Here is a 17,106-nt window from a genome sequence, read left to right on the forward strand (position 1 = left end):
CCTCATATAGCACTCAAGATCTTCAGGATATATTAAGAGTGATAAGAGTAATGATAAAATACTTTCTCCCAAAGTAGAATTCTTTATTCACAGGACTAAACTAAAACAAATGAGTTAGAAATAGTATTTTAAGGTAAGTTTTTGTGGCAGATTAAAGGTCTTTCCTACTAAGAGGCAGGCTGTAATTCCCTTTCCCTTGAATCTGGGTTACCTTTATTGACATATGTCACTGAAAGAAGAAAGAGGAAGAGACATTCTGAGACTTCTGAGCCTAGGTCAAAAGAACCCTTGTAGCTGTGCTTGGCTTTTGGAACATGGTTTTTGTGACTCCTGAGTTGTCACACAGTAAGTCTAACTACCCTGAGTCTCCCATGCTATAGGGGCCATAGGTAGGTGCTCCCAGTTCCAGCTGAGAATACATTTCTGCCATTCCCACCAAGGTGCCAGATATGTGGGTGAAACAGTCTGGACCTTCTATGCCAGCCCATCTGTCAGTTAAATACCAGCAAAAAACATTTTTGATACCCTGTGCAGTAGAAAATTCAGTAAGCCAAGCCCTTATTCTGTCTTCCTGGCTTACGAATCATATAATATGAAAAAATTAAACGGTGTTTAAAAATTGTTAGTCCTTTGTTTTGCAGTAATGTCTTCTACAGCAAGAAGATAACTGGAACACTTAGAAGTGAATGTATGTACTACTTGAAATAATTTTTTACCTATCTTCAATCTGTTGACTAACTCATCAATTTCCATCTATGCCTGGAATTAAAAGCCTTCTCCACAGTTAATTCTGTCATCATATATGTGTAGTGGACAAAAGCCTCAAGTGACTTCTTTTCTCCCCACCAACCACTTTTCTTAGTCATGGATGATTGCTTCCCTGGAGGATTGTTTTTACCGAGAGAACTACAGTTTTTTCAACCTTGCTTATTCTGCTCTCCTTTAAGGGCTCTTAGGTTAGATTCTGTACTCTCACAACACTAACAGTTGCAGAGTGGTATGAAAAAGTAGAAAGCCAATAAAAAACATACTGGCCACATACGAATAAAAACAATTACATTACAAGTAAATACAAAACAAATTAAAGATATAAGCAATTCAAAGAGCTACACTCAACAAGCTATTCCAGAACACTGAAAACCAGCTGGTCAACATGTCCCAAAGGGTCAATTTACCCTTTTACAATTCTGAAAGTGTGTTTGGTATGAAGAGTATAACTACATCTTGAGTATTTAGTATTTGTAGCCAAAGAGAAAATCCTGTTTACCTGCAAATCAATATTGTTGTCAATACAACGTTCACTCTTCTCTGCCAAAATCTTCCCATAGTTTTCTGATTTGATAAGATTTTCAACTCTGGTTGTATCTTTCACTTCTGCCTCCAAATCCTTCATTGTTTCAGTTTCATTTTTTACAGTAACAGTATCAGACATCCTCATCAGCAAAGGTTATTTTAGAATTCTACAGGGAACTTGAGGCCTTAGCAAGAAAGGGAAAAAAAATTAAATTCAGTTTGAAACATGTCTTAAATTCACCTACTGTACAATATTGACTAAGCGCCCTCTATGGTCCAGGAACAACGTTGAATTTACATAGGTAGAAGCAAGTTTCCTGCTTTCAAAGAGTATAGAGCTTAGTGGCAGAAATACACAAATCTAAAAAAAGCCTAATACAACAAGCTAAGAGCTATAATAAGGATACGAGGTAATTCTGGTGCACATATCGCCCTTTTTCTTTTTTTAAGATTTTTATTTATTTATTTGACAGAGAGAGAGAGAGCACAAGCAGGGGAAGCATCAGGCAGAGGGAGAGGGAGAAGCAGAATACCCCACTGAGCAGGGAGCCCAATGCCAGGTTTGATCTCAGGATCCTGGGATCATGAAAAAGGCAGACACTTAACTAATTTAGACACATAGGCACCTGCACATTACCACTTTTAAAGGGTCTTAAGAAACATTAAAGGAGTGAGCCATAACAAAGTGAAACGTAATGTTGTAGAGTTATAAAAAATACATACTTAGATAACATGAGAAATCTTTTTTTCTAAAAGGATGTCAGGAGTATCATCCTGTAAGAAAAATGTGTTCCTATTATAGCTTTCATTTAGGTTCCTAAAGTTCTAAATTTCTTGAATTTTCCTTCAATTCCAAAAGGAAATAATTTAAAAATAAATAAATAAATAAACAGCAACATGGTATACAAAACATAGCTGGGTTGTGCATTAACAGTCCGCTTTAGGAATCAAGCACTGAAAACTCTCCTGACTAATGTGAATCAGTGCCTAACAACACAGTATTACCAGACACTCAGGAAATCAAATCCATAGGATGCCATGGATTTCCTATATATTTCCATATATTCCTATATATTCCATCCATATATTTCCTATCTTTAGTGAGGTTAAGAAAACACTGGGGACCTTATACTGGATATATCAGATAAGAATGTATGAGGGACAGGTGTCAATTTATATCCTGTAAGAAATGTGATGTTTAAAAGGAGAACTTGACGTCAACAACTTTAATTTTTTCTAGTAAGTTTAAGGTGCATGACCTAATGATTTGATAGATGCATATACTGTGAAATGATTGCCACAATGTATCACTTAACATAATTACAATTAAATATCTAAATAAATGAAAAAATATCTAAACATCTAAATAATATCTAAAAAATATCTAAAAATCTAAATTTCAGAAATCCATAAAATGGATTTTTGACAACCTTTTGAAAAGGGTAAAAAACAAAAAAAAAAGAGGGAGAAGTAGATCCTAAAGTCACAGACGGACTAAACGGAATTTAAATCTTCATTAATTATATTCTATACCAGAGTTAATTGGCTTATTCTCAACACAATAAGGTTACTAAGAGGTAGGGCATTTCTTAAAATACTCTGGCTCTTTGCTTTTTCTATTAAGATTTTGAAAGAAAAAGGGATATGTTTTTCTCTCAAGTGTTAAGACAGATTACCTGAAGTATCCTATGGAACTGGGATTGTGGTGTCCCACAAAAATAAAATAAAGTAATCCAAGGTTCTTTTTCACAGTTGTCAGCCAGGATGTCAAGTGTATTGAACCATCTGGAATCTGGCAGGAGGAGTCCCATGTCCTTGTCACCACTGTAGATTCCTGGGCTGAAATGGACCGTTGTGGATCAAATATATCATACCTTTCAGTGGCCTAAAATTGAAACAAAAGGAAACCTTTTAACAAAATAGCCAAGAGAAGTAGAACACTATATAGTAATTTAGAAATTAAAAATGCTACTATTGGTGAATTTATTATTTTCTTGTCCTAACAAGAAAATAGTTATGACATGTATTGGTTCTGTGAGCCTGAAATCACTCAGGGCACCTAGAGAATTTAGCAGTAAAAGCAGAGACGAGAAGAAAGCAAGGGAACTAATATATAATATATAATAAGAATTTAGCATGTGGTCAGTGTTGTAAGGGAGGTAACTGTTTATTTTATAGATAAAGGAAAAAAGGTTTGCCTAAGATTGTGACCAAGAATGCTTAACCCCATGAAGAGTTTTCTTCCAGAGCTACAACTCTATGGACTTACGGGAAGACTGTAATTTTCAGTAATGATCACACTCTAGATTTTTAAGAGTACAAAGAAGAAAAGGTTGTAATAAATCATTTAACATTTTCAAAGAAACCCACATTGGTCTGTTAAAAAGCAAATGTCTATAAAGGGTAGAATCACTATTTTTAAAAGACATCTGAAGTGCTAAAATTCTTTCAGTGTCATCTTTTTTTTTTTTTTTTTTAAAGATTATTATTTATTTATTTGACAGACAGATCACAAGTAGGCAGAGAGGCAGGCAGAGAGAGAGAGAGAGGAGGAAGCAGGCTCCCCCCTGAGCAGAGAGCCTGATGTGGGGCTCGATCCTAGGATCCCGGGATCACAACTGAGCCGAAGGCAGAGGCTTTAACCCACTGAGCCACCCAGGTGCCCCCAGTGTCATCTGTTTTTAAAGTCACTTTCATTTTATGTTTCTTTAGTGCAAAGGAATTTATTATAGCAAATAAACAGCTCTAAAAATCCTACATAGCTTTCCCATTTTCCTTTGACAGTGCTCTTGTCAATAAACAGAACAGTACAGTTTAAAGGTGAAACAATTGAAAATAGTATGGTGTAAGCACAAAGAGATAATAATATTGCCAACCATGCATTACAGAGCCATTCACATCTTATACTAGCTCTTCAAAAACTATTTTAAAATATAATTAATTTAGAACCCTGATATAAATTCAGATCAGTTTTCATGTCTTAATTTCACTAAGAGATAACAGAAAGGAGGAATCAAGGAATGCCCAAGTTGTTTTCTGACATTGCCTTCTCCGTTTCACCGAGGTTGCTAGGCCACTAAATCAAATAACTTCTTTTTTTTTAATTTTTACAAAAAAAAAAAAAAACCCAAACCAAAAAATAATTCAATATAATTTTTCTAATTTTTAACTTTTTCTCTCGTAAAATGGTAGGCACAAGATGGCAGCACCCACTAAGCACCCAAATTATTGTGGTTTTGTTTGTTTTTAGTAAAGTGACCTGTGATTCAATCATAAATCCTTTAAGTTTGAAATTGTGAAGCAAGGCTATAATCTATATAAGAAAATAAAAGGGGGTGCCTATATAAGTGTCTGACCCTTAGTTTTGGCTGGGGCTATGATCTCCAGCTTGTGAGATGGAGCCCTGTGTCAGGCTCCACGCTGAGTGGAGCCTGCTTGAGGAGCCTGCCCCTTCCCCTGCACACACTCTCTCTCTAAAGTAAATCTTTAAATAAATAATAATAAAAAAAGAACTAAAAAAGGCAATAGCTGCAAGGGATAATGAAGATGAGGCACAATGTAAAGAGGCAAACACTCAGTTCTGAGGAACCCCCACTGAACCTTTGGAACCACCTAGTTGAATCTTACAATTTACCATGCAAGCTATCAGCACTCAGAAGTCCAATGACCTGCCCAAAGTCACACAACCAATGTGATAACCAATACTTGTCAATATTCCACACCACTTGACAAACTAAAGAAATAAATGTTTCTGAACCAAAATGACCAGTTATTATTTCCTGGGAAAGAGATAAGGATCAAGTGCATTGCCATTTTATCAAAGTTTAAAACACAGCTCTACCAGTTATGACTTAGGAAATCACTTAATCTTTCTGAGCCATAATGAAGGAGGAAAAGGAACATTTCACTCATAAACTTATTGGGAAGACAGTTTTTAAAAAAGATTTATTTATTCATTTGAGAAGGAGAGAGAGTGAGTGGGGGTAGAGGCAAAGGGAGAGAATCTTCAAGCGGACTCTGTGCTGAGCAAGGTGCCCCACGCAGGGCTTGATCCTTTGAGCCATGAGATCACAACCTGAGCTGAAACCAAGAGTCTAATGCTTAACCAACTGAGGCACTGAGATGGTCCAAGACTGGATGCCTGCTCACTTTATTTATTTATTTATAAAGATCCCCCCCCCCTTTTTTGGGACAGAGACACAGTAATAGAGGGAACATAGTAGCAAGAGTGGCAGAAGGAGAAGCAGGCTCCCTACCAAGCAGGGAGCCTGATGCAGGGTTTGATCCCAGGACCCTGGGATCACGACCTGAGCTGGAGGCAGACGCTTAATGACTGGGCCATCCAGGCGCCCCTAAATATTTTAAATAAAAATGTTTTCCTCTCCACATCTTCAAATAAAGGAGATTATTTAGCTTTTTGGGTACTCACTAAAACAAAAACTTTTTTATCTTGGCATAATGCCTATACATCTGGAGTTACTTAAGGCTGTATGGGCATGTGGGGGTCAAGTATGGGAAGCTACAAAATAGGGATGGCATATGGTGTTGCTGCCGTAACAATTAGGAGTCAATTACATGCACCACCCTTATGTCACAAATTGTTATACAGTAAGTGAAAGTGATTTAAAAACATATATAAATTTGGTAAGTTACTACAGCAGAAAGGCAACTTAAAGTCAGCAAAATGTTGATATTTATTAAGTGCATACATGTGAGTTGGTGATATTTAAAAATTGTCTCAGGGCACCTGGGTGGCTCAGTCAGATAAGTGTCTGCTTTTGGCTCAGGTCATCATCTCAGGATCCTGGGATTAAGCCCCATGTCAGGCTCCCTGCTTAGTGGGGAGTTTGCTTCTCCCTCTCCCTCTGCCCCTCTCTCAAATAAACAAATGAAATCTTTAAAAAAACTGTCTATTTCAACCTAAAAGAGATGGATATATGTGCTCAAAATTCACATTCAACTTTGAATAAACATTCTTGCAACTGTTAACATGTTACTAGGAACAAGTCAGAGATCTGATTATATATAATTTCTGTGCCACCAGGTAGACAACAAAAGATAAATGCCTGTATATATAATAAAATCTTCAGAACCACATGCACAAAAAGGTTGGCACCCACCTGGCACTACAAGCAAAAGGGAATCAAAGGTAAAATTAAAGATCATTACCTAAAAGAAGAAACTCTAAAAGTACAAGGAAATATAAGAAATATATATATTTTTAGATTTTTAAATTTATTTATTTGACAGAGAGAGATCACAAGTAGGCAGAGAGGCAGGCAGAGAGAGAGGGGGAAGCAGGCTCCCCGCTGAGCAGAGAGTCTGATTCGGGCTTCGATTCCAGGACCCTGGGACCATGACCTAGCCAAAGGCAGAGGCTTTAATCCACTGAGCCACTCAGGTGCCCCTATAAAAAATATCTTTATAATTACTTGGAGGGAGAGCCCTTACCAAGCATGACATAAAAATCTAGAAGCTACCAAAGAAATATTAATAAAGCTTACAATAAATTTTTAATATTTCTGTGTGAAAAAACAAGAGATTAAAAGGCAAATGATAAAATAAAATCTATTTTAACTGAAAGGGTCAAAGTATCTAAAGTAAAAAAGCTTTTATAAGTCAAGAGGAAAAAAGAGAGAAATGGGGAATAGGCAATCTACAAAAGAAACACAAATAATTACCACCAAAAATTACTAACTGGTGTATAGCTTACCACATGCCAGGTATTCTACTACCTTTCATAATTAATAAATTTAGAACTTATAACAATTCTAAGTAGGTCCTGTTATCACCCCTGTTTTACAGATTAGGAAATTAAGGCACAGAGAAATTAAGTGATTTTGTCCAAGGTCACACAGCTACTCAGTGTGGGGACAAGGACATGAAACAGGGCAGACAGGTGTCCCACTCCAGGCTCTCACCCACAATGCTCTAACATTCCTACATACAAAGAGGAGGGGCAATATGTATTTAGAGAACACCTTTATTTCAAGACTTCTTTCTTCGTTTTAAAATGATTTATTTATTTGACAGAGAGAGAGAGAGAGAGAAGAGAGAGTGTGCTCACACAAGCAGAGGGAGTGGCAGGCAGAGAGGGTGAGAGAAAGAAGCCGGCTCCCTGCTGAGCAGAGAGCCCAGCGTGGGGCTGGATCCCAGGACCCTGTGATCATGACCTGAGCTGAAGGCAGAAGCTTAATCAACTGAGCCACCCAGGTGCCCCTAAAGAGTTTTTTTTAACACGTACTAACTCCCTTAGCATCATATTCATTACAAAAAGCAAACTTCACCTTTTCACAGGGATAGGAGCTATCCTATCTCTGTTGCACAGCTGCACAGCAAGACAGCACTGTTAACTTATTAGTTGTCAATAAAGCTAATCGCTACTGAAATATCAGAACTGCTGCATACCATCGAGTTTCTTTTAACCTCCCTATCTCTTGTAATCATCAGTATCAAACAAAGTAAACCTGGTTGGTACTAAGGATTCAGTTAGTGGCTAAGGAACATTGTGAAACCTCGTAGTTTACAAATGATGACTATGAATACTTAAGTAACTTCCTCAAAGAAACAAAGCAAGACAGAATTGGGATCAATATTTGAAAAGACAGACTAGTATATGCAATTCATGAATGTGTAGTTTCTTTAGTGAAAATTTCAGACAGTATTTTCAGCAACAAAAACACAATACTGCTAATTCAAAGGATCACTTTATTATGCCTGGGGTCTAATGTTTGGTTCTACAGTTAGGCATTTACAAAAATAAATAGTCTACTTCCACAAGAAGAAAATCAGTTTACTCTAGGTTAACAAAACATCAAAAACTCAATTTTGTTATGAGGAAAAACTCTGGCTACTACAGGTAAAAACTAAGTACTCTGCACATGGATATTGAGAAAAAAAGAATTATATTACTGAAGTTATTTGAAACAGAATTTGGCAAAGCACACTTCATTTTTTTCCCCTTATGACTACCTGGTTATTCAATGTCATTTCATTAGATGAACACAGTGCTTACTTCTTCCCTCAGAGCAAAACATGTAATCAGGCACCGGCATTTATAACATAAACCAAGTTGCAGAAGACCAACATACACCAGATTCTTCTCTTAAGGGTTAGCCATCAACACAACCTACTGGTCATGGGCCTTTGGTGAGAAAGACAAGGAAAATGGTTTATCCTGTATTTATAAAGAATGAAAATTCACATTCTCAGCGTCAGTTACTTGAAGAAGAACATAGGCATTAGTATTTCAAAATGCTAAATGTCTATGTGATTTATAAATAGTTACTATCAACCAGAAATCTAACAAGGAACCACACAAAGCAAGAAGCTGCAGTATTAACTATGTTTTACAAGAGTAAAAGAGAAAGAATTACCTTGACCTAATGGGAATTGGTCAAACTCGAGAGAGATGGTTAGCAATGACATTTATCAACAAATATATAAAATAATTTTAAATATGATATATAGAGAGGGTAAAAAACTTGGTAAGTTGAAGAATAGGCACAAATAACTTATTAGTTGAGTTCCACAAGAATATGAAACAAATTACATTTAGAGAAGAAGTGATACACAGAGGTAAGATCTTACAAGAACATGTTGCTTTCTCAATGGAGAAATGGGGAAGATAGGAAAAAGAAGCCCATTTAAAGGAAAGAGAGTACATATGCTGGGGTTGAAGAAAACAAACAAACAAATCTGATGATACCCAGAAGTGGTGATGGCATAGGGAATGGGAACTCTCAGCCGCTATGAGTTCACTTTAGTAAATAATCTGTGATCTCGAAAGAGGTTTAAATTCCTCTTATGCTACAGCCCAGCACTTGTACTTCTCCACCTACGCACTAAATAGACACATATATGTGCATGAGGAAACACGTACAAAAATATCCGCTGAATTGTTTTATTTAAAAGCAAAGACTGGGAAAGACCCAATGTTTACCAACACTGGCACTGATTTTTTTTTTTAAAAAGTATGAGAACAGTAGTAAACTCCTACTGCACAGTATGATAAACGATTAAAATGAATGACCTAAAGCTGTATCAATACAAGTCTCCAAAAGAATGTTAGAATGTTTAATGAAAAAGCAGAATTATGACTACAATACAAAGCAACTTAAACAAATATTTAAAAACCACACAAGCATTGACAGTAAAGGTACAAATCTATTTCACACAATTCTCTCTGGGAAGGGAAAGGAAAAGGTTTCAGGTGAGAAAGAAAAGGGACTTTAATCAAGGTCTTTATTATTATTCTATTTCTTTAAAAAAAAAAAAAAGACCTGTAGCAAATATAACAAAAGGTCAGCATTGCTAATTTTGAGTAGTAAGTACTAAATGTTTGCTAGAATGCTCCTTTTTTTGGTCCTGACATTTTTCATTAAAACATGTTCTAAAAACAAACAACAGGAAAATAGCATCAAAGGGTGGATATATTTGAAGTTAAGATTAGAAGTTTACTCTTGATCTCATGAGGGATAGAGAGCCTGAATAACGGGAATTTTAAGAGAAGCCATGGAGAATTATTTGTTACAATTGTAGATGGACTCTGTTCTAACAGGTAAACTGTTTTAAAAACTGTGGTGTAAAGTGACTAGAGCATAGCAAAAGGACTGAGCTGAAAGGGAAAGAAGAGATTTCATTCATTCATTCTAATCTTTTGGTTACTATATGCTAATAGCACTGCTCTAACTACTAAGGATATAGCAGTGAACCAGGCAGACAGGACCCCTTTACTTATAAACGCATGCATTCTACAGCAGGGAAAAAACCAACAAGACAATTACAGACAGTGATATGTACTTCGAAATCAGTAATATTAACAGGAAACTCTGATATACCTATTATTATTCACAAAGCACTATTCTCAAAGCTTTCCCTGTATTAATTAATTTAATCCTCATAATAACCCTATCAGGTTGGTACTCTTATTATCCCAATTCTACAAATGAGGAAAGTGAGGCAGAGAAAGACTAATCAGCTTGCCCAAGGTTGTTAAGACTACTGAGTGGCAGAGTTAGAATTTGAATTCAGATACTCTGGTTCTAGGGCCCGTACTATTAGCCACTCCCTATATATACTGCTTCTAGAAATGAAGAGATATGACAGAAAGTAACTACTTGGGGGAAGCCAACTAGTTATAGGAGCGGTCAGGGAAAAGGTTAGGGTTGTGATAACTGAAATAGTTATGACACAACACAATGAAGGTGTAGGTGGTGCTTGCTACCTACGACATAGGAAATATCTGAGGGGAGAAAAAAAAGATTTAGTGCAGAACAATGATTTCAGTAATGAACAAAGTAAGTTTAAGGTAACTTCGGGACATTCAGGTAGAGAGATCTAACAGGATGTCGAATGACCTGGAGCTAAGGAGAAAAGGCAGGGCTGAGGTTATTTATTTGGATAGAATAATTGTATAGATGGAAGCCCTGAATTATCAACATAGATGAAACTGAGAAGGAGTCACCAAGACAGACAAGAAGTAGGCTTAGCATAGAATCCCCAGGGCACAAAAAACCCTTGAAGAGATGAGTAGGGAGATGTAGGAACAAAAAGTCTACCAGATTTGTCAACAAAGTTGGTACAAGATGCAAAGCTAATGCAAGACTGTCAGCATGGAAAGTGTGTAGGCCAAAGAGAAGCCAGAAAAGAAAGGAGAGAGATAGAGGTGAGAGGTTTAAGAGGAAAAAAGAGTAAGAATGAGAAGGAAAATCTGAAGTGGAAAGAAAAAAAAAAAAGTGGGGTCCGAAGCACAAATAGAAGACATAGACCTTAAAAGTATTCATTGTCGGGGTGCCTGGGTGGCTCAGAGGGTTAAAGCGTCTGCCTTCGGCTCAGGTCATGATCCCAGGGTCCTGGGATCGAGCCCTGCATTGGGCTCTCTGCTCGGCAGGGAGCCTGCTTCCTCCTCCCTCTCTGCCTGCTTCTCTGCCTACTTGTGATCTCCATCTGTCAAATGAATAAATAAATAAATAAAAGTATTCATTGTCTTGAGAACCTGAACGGAATATGGCAGGAAACTGAGGGAATTCATATCGAATAAATACCTTTTCTATTTTACCTAGAACACTACTTGATGGAAGTCAGGAAGTTGAGATGGCTGTAGGGGTTGGGGAGAACTGGGGGTGCAGATAAATCTTGGAATGAGTCTCTAAGGAGATGCTCATTACAGCTGAAACTTACATCCAGGACCATTTAGGCACTGTTCTTCAGAAGTCTGTAGACTATAAGAATTAGGGTTTCTATAATTCTGTAACTGAGGTCAGTGTAATGGGAGTGATTTAAGTGAGATAGTTCAGGTGCAGTTCGGCTATAGAATAGGTCAAATGCCTTTCACAACCATTCCATATCTGACTTTTTATCACTGCATGGTACAGTGCTTAAGAAACCTAATAATGCCAGGGGTGCTTGGGTGGCTTAGTTGGAGAAGTGTCTGACTCTTAATTTTGGCTCAGGTCATGATCTAAGGGTTGTGTGGCTTAGAGGGGGGACCCTGCTTTTCTCTGTCTTCCTCTGCCCCTCCCCAAGCCCATGCGTGCTCCCTCTCTCTCTAAAAAATAAATAAAATCTTAAAAAGAAATCAAAACAAAACCAAGTCAAAAGGTAAAAAGTTAGAAATTAGGAGAGCCAGAGTACTAAAAGAATTCTACATGTATCTTTAGATAGCAGTGGTCCTAGTTTGAGCCAAAGCAGAAGCTAAAGGGAATGTTTTCATTTGTGAACCAAAGGAGCAGAGAAGTAGGGGACAAAAAGCTTATTTTTTTTAAAAGATTTTATTTATTAGATACAGAAAGAGAGAGATCACAAATAGGCAGAGAGGCAGGCAGAGAGAGAGGGGGAAGCAAGCTTCCCGCTGAGCAGGGGGGGGCCGATGTGGGGCTCAATCCTAGGACCCTGAGATCATGACTTGAGCCAAAGGCAGAGGCTTAACCCACTGAGCCACCCAGGCGCCCGCCAAAACCTTTATGATACTCAGGTGATGGAGCCCAGAACAGAAGACTCTAGGGGCTATGGACCCTGAAAACTAATGCTGGATGCTCTAGGAGATGCAACCTTGGGCAGGGACATGAGCAAATTTATGACAAGTACTATCAAAACTGGTAGTGTGGCAGAGAAAGACAAAATCAGAATAGTATGCAAGAGCTGTTCAGGAGCTCCCAGGAGGTAACTTGGAGAATCCCAGGGTAACCTGGCAAGATTCTAAAGGCACTGAGATATTGGGAGATTAAGGCAAGAGACAATGCAATAAAATGAGGGCCATCAATGTCACTCCATTCTTGAAGTGTTTATTAACTACCTCTTAATACAGTGCTAGTGAGGATAAAATGTCTTTTGCCTTAATTCTAAACCCATCACAGTCCTGGATTAAACTGGGAGCTCCCTACTTTTGTGTTAAATGTAGGATTGAAATAGATCAAGTTCTAATAAGCTCTTTTGACACATAACAAAAACTCTTTTAAAGACTACAAAGAGAAAGAAAGACTGGTCTTACCATCTGATCATGCTTTGGGAAATTAACCACGAATATTTAAAGGTATAGACTCCTGGAAACTGAGCACAGATAATGAGGATGAGAGAAGAACTTAAGATAATGGGCATGTAAGGAGAGAGAACATAGATTTTTATTGAGAGAGAACATAGATTTTTATTGAGTTTAAATGATTATAGTTCATTCTTTAAATAGTATATTATCTACTCAGAGATGCTTCTAAGCAATGGAACTGGTTAGAGGGAACTGGTTGGAGGGAGAAATATCAATGTATTCAGACTTGACCTCAAGTTTTTTCTTCTAAATAATGAGAACCACAAAAGTAAATTATTTACCTAGTACAGAACATCAAGCAATATTGCTAGAGAGTAAAATATTGTATAATGGAGAATTTGGCTGGCCTTTGTCCTTGGTTCCTGGGAGGTAGCTTCTAAATCCTTGCTATGGGAGTATCTGTTACTGATGGTGTGTCTTGATAGTTCACCCTAATGAGCTCCTCATGGTAGGCCCCAAAGTGGGTTTATGCTAATGAATGATCCAGGATGGGGACAGTCACACCAGGAAGACTAAATAGGTAATTAGCAAGTTGGGGTTTTGAGCCATGCGATATCTGCATGACTGCTTAGAAGACAAGGGTGGGGTGGGAGTTTTGAGTTCAACTGCATGGCCAATGGTTCAATCTTTCATTTAACAGAGCTCCAATAAAAACTATGAATCCTGAAGCCTGGGAGAGAGTCCCTGGACTGCAATATTCTACATATCATCACATACCACTGAATGCGAAGATAATGCATCCTAACTCCACAGAAAGAGGACAAGGAAAGCTCTGCATTTGGGATCCTCCTAATCTGGCCCTTTGTGTCTTTCCTTTGGTGCTGATTCCATCCTTTATAATAGAACTACAATTTTAAGTAGAGCACCTTCCTGAGTTAAGTTGTTCTAGTAAATTATCAGTTCTGAGAGGGTAACAGGAAACTTCACAGCGAACTGGTCAGAAATGAGGATGGCTTGTGTCTGAAGCAGAGATTTGTAGGTGAAGTTAAGCGCAACTCTGGGTTAGCTGGTATAAGAAGTCATTGAAATTATCAATCTTTTGCATTGTCTAGTCTCACACGTTACATTCTCTACTAAAGTATTTTGTGATGGTTTCACAGCATATCTGTAGTATATAGCTCATGAATAAAAGTGAGCATCATCATGAACATAATCCCAGTTTCTTTACTCAACCATTCGTAATGCCATCAATGAGAAGGTACAGACTCTCCACAGACTGTGCCAAGTGCTAGGATATCCCATAAGAAACCTTTATAGTCTTTGTGGTATTTTAGCTAGACTGTGATGTGATGTTTCCCCTACTCATTCAAAATTCTATTTCACTTGGTATTTTTTTCTCTGTAGAACTAATATAACTAAATGAATTCACCTCCATGTACTTTTTAGCCATGACTAGCATTTCACTTTTATCAAAAGATCACAATGAAAATTCTTTGAAGGCCTTAGAAGTATTAAGCTCTGTCATCAAAGAGTCTTAGTAAAACTCATGCTGGGCTTCTGGAACATGTATCTAATCCACCCAAAGTTTCTTTGATGGCTTAATATATTTCATCAACATGTGAAACTTCATATTCTCTCTAGCATTTGAATCAGTAGACCTAACAACCCATTTCTTTCTTACACAAAATCTATTTCCTTTATAGGATTTTAATTTAGGTTACACTTGGCAGAATTCTGTTTTATAACTACTAATATGCCACCCTTCACTTCTTCAACTGCCAACTACATTCTTTCTAACAAAGGATCACATCCCTCTTTCAAGAAAGCACCTAGGGATTATGTTCGGAGGGAAAAAAAAGAGCTCAAAAATGTTTTATTTCTTCTTTTGGTCAAAGAACATTTCATGGTCAGTAAAAATAGCTTAAAAACAGCTTGAGGTAGAACAGGTGTTGTCTTTCAGTTGCCCTCGTCTACCTTTAGACTCTACAAAAGGCTGTGTACAACAAAGTGCAAATACTTTTATAGCTTGAGGATGCTGCTACTAGGCATGAGTGAACACTGCTGAGACCTTCATGGTCTCTAGCATTCATACTATACACCTAACTTGCACAATGAGCAGATAAAATTTCTCTTTAAAATACCCAAGGTTCTGTCCAATTTAATTGGTTCAACTGCCTATGGCTTTGCACACAGTGAATAAATTCAGAGTCTAATACATTTCAGACCTAATTTTTTAAGGACTTTTGTTCATTATTGCCTAGCCATGTCCACCACATCAAATTGTTTTAGTAGTTATTAATATAAATTTCTTGCTTTCTTTACAACTGTCTCATTGGAGCTCAATGGAGGCATGCAGTCTTCAATTATTTTGGCATTTATTTTAGATATATTAAAAAAAGTTGTGGTTTAAGAAGCACTTTGAAAGTACTGATGAAAGAAAACATTCTGCTCTATCTCTCTGGTGATCCCGTATTGTAGTCTGACATCAGATGTATATGGTAATCAGTCATTGCATATGTTCGAACTACTTGAAAAAAAGCTACATATGATTTTTGTGGAAGTGCCTGCTGCTGGAGGAAATCATTACACCCTTCTAAGCATTTGAAGATAAAGAGAAAATGTTAAATCCACACAGATTGAGTAGTGATTTATAGACACCATAAAGCAGTAATTCTTAATTATTTTTAGAGCATGAAAGGATCCTCTTGAGAGTCCTATTAAATCCAACAACCCTTTCTGTAGAAACGTAGCACTCATACTCGTGTATGTTCAGAGACATTTTTGCATGAGCTTCTCAGGGTTTCTTAGTTCTCCAGAAGCATATACATGAATCCTAGCTTGCAATTCTTATTTTATATTTTACATGTAATATTTTTATATACGTTATACATAAAATATAGAATATATGTTCTATGTAAATATATATTCTAAAATATTCTATCTATAAATAAATACATATATTCTAAAATATAGAATATGAATATATATATATATATAATTGCATACACACATTTCCCCTCCCTTCATTGGCCCTCCCGCTCCCCCAAACCTTGCTCTGGTCAAACGAGAAGGTGGGGCTGGATCAAGAGACATTAACTGGGCTTCAGGCTTCCCTCTAGTCACCAAAGCACATCTGTACAACTCTATGGCTTAGAGGATCTCAGTCTAAAAAAATAAAAATCACTGTATTAACTTTATTAAAGATAACCTATATCAATTAGAATAAGCGTTCGTCAGCCAGAGAGGTGTGATGAGAAGGTTTACAAAGACAATGACTTTTCTGTCCTATTTCACTCCCACCCCACAGGACCAGGAGTCTGATTTAACAGCATAGAAGCAAACTATAAGAAGCAGGGCAGGAATCAAAAGAAGGTAGCAATGACAAGTACTACATAAATTTTAGAGGAGGGATACATATGAAAATGACATTTAACTCTGTTCTGAAAAGATTCACAGCTTTCTTTGCTTTTTAAACATATATAGTTTGTTAACTGTGAATTTTTCTTCCCTGATAGTTCTATACTAGTTATCATGAAACCATGATGCTATTTGAGATATACTATGTCTTCATCAAACTGCTGTCTCAATCTGCTTTTACAAAACTAAGCAAACACAGTATAATGGCAGTTGCTAGGTTTGTGATTATGTAAACAGGTATATGATAAGTGAATTTTTGTTCTTCAAAATATTTTTAAAAACTGAGACACTAAAAACAAAATCTTGAGGAAAACATTTAAAAAAATCCTGAAAATCTTTAAAAACACACAAGGGAACTCTGTGTACGATTTTTGCTGTTTCCTATAAATCTATAATTATTTCAAAGTAAAAAGTTAAAAATGAAAGAAAAAAAATCCCAACATATGTCCAAGTAACAGTTTTGGAAAATATAGGATGGTATAAAAAAAGCCATACAGGTATAAAAAAATAAGTTTATCATAACCTGGAACACCATCATGAGATGGGATATTGTCTTAATTATCTTGAAAAGTAATTTTAAAACTGCTTTCTAAAAATCTTGAAAAATACAAAAATTAAGAGAAAAAGCTTTCCCTTTAACAGTGTAAACATGTATCTTTGGAAGGCAAAACATTTTAATGATAATTTCAATATGTGATCTTTTCAATCCACTTGTAAGGCCTGAAACATAAGTTTCTAAAAATACAGAAATTGAGACAAAGGGTAAATATCTGTTTATTTAAAATATATTTGATTATTTACCCATTAATATCTTTCAGAAAGCAGAGTTTAATTAACATAAATTAAAATGCAACTAGTAACTTATTAATTAACCAAAAAAATTTAAAGTCAAGTGCAGATCTGGTTCCAATGAA

The 17,106-nt window shown here is 36.6% G+C and overlaps 1 protein-coding gene across 1 annotated transcript in view; it reads right to left on the reverse strand.

Moving 5' to 3' along the window:
- Positions 1 to 17,106, reverse strand: part of R3HDM1 (R3H domain containing 1) — a 203,944-nt gene that overhangs the window by 132,214 nt on the left and 54,624 nt on the right. The window contains 2 exon segments of the mRNA XM_032353828.1: positions 1,268 to 1,478; positions 2,970 to 3,178. Coding sequence (XP_032209719.1) covers positions 1,268 to 1,438 — 171 coding nt within the window. The 5' untranslated portion in view covers positions 1,439 to 1,478; positions 2,970 to 3,178.

This window comes from Mustela erminea, chromosome 8 (assembly GCF_009829155.1).
Source record: "Mustela erminea isolate mMusErm1 chromosome 8, mMusErm1.Pri, whole genome shotgun sequence".
In the NCBI taxonomy this organism is placed as follows: Eukaryota; Metazoa; Chordata; class Mammalia; order Carnivora; family Mustelidae; genus Mustela; species Mustela erminea.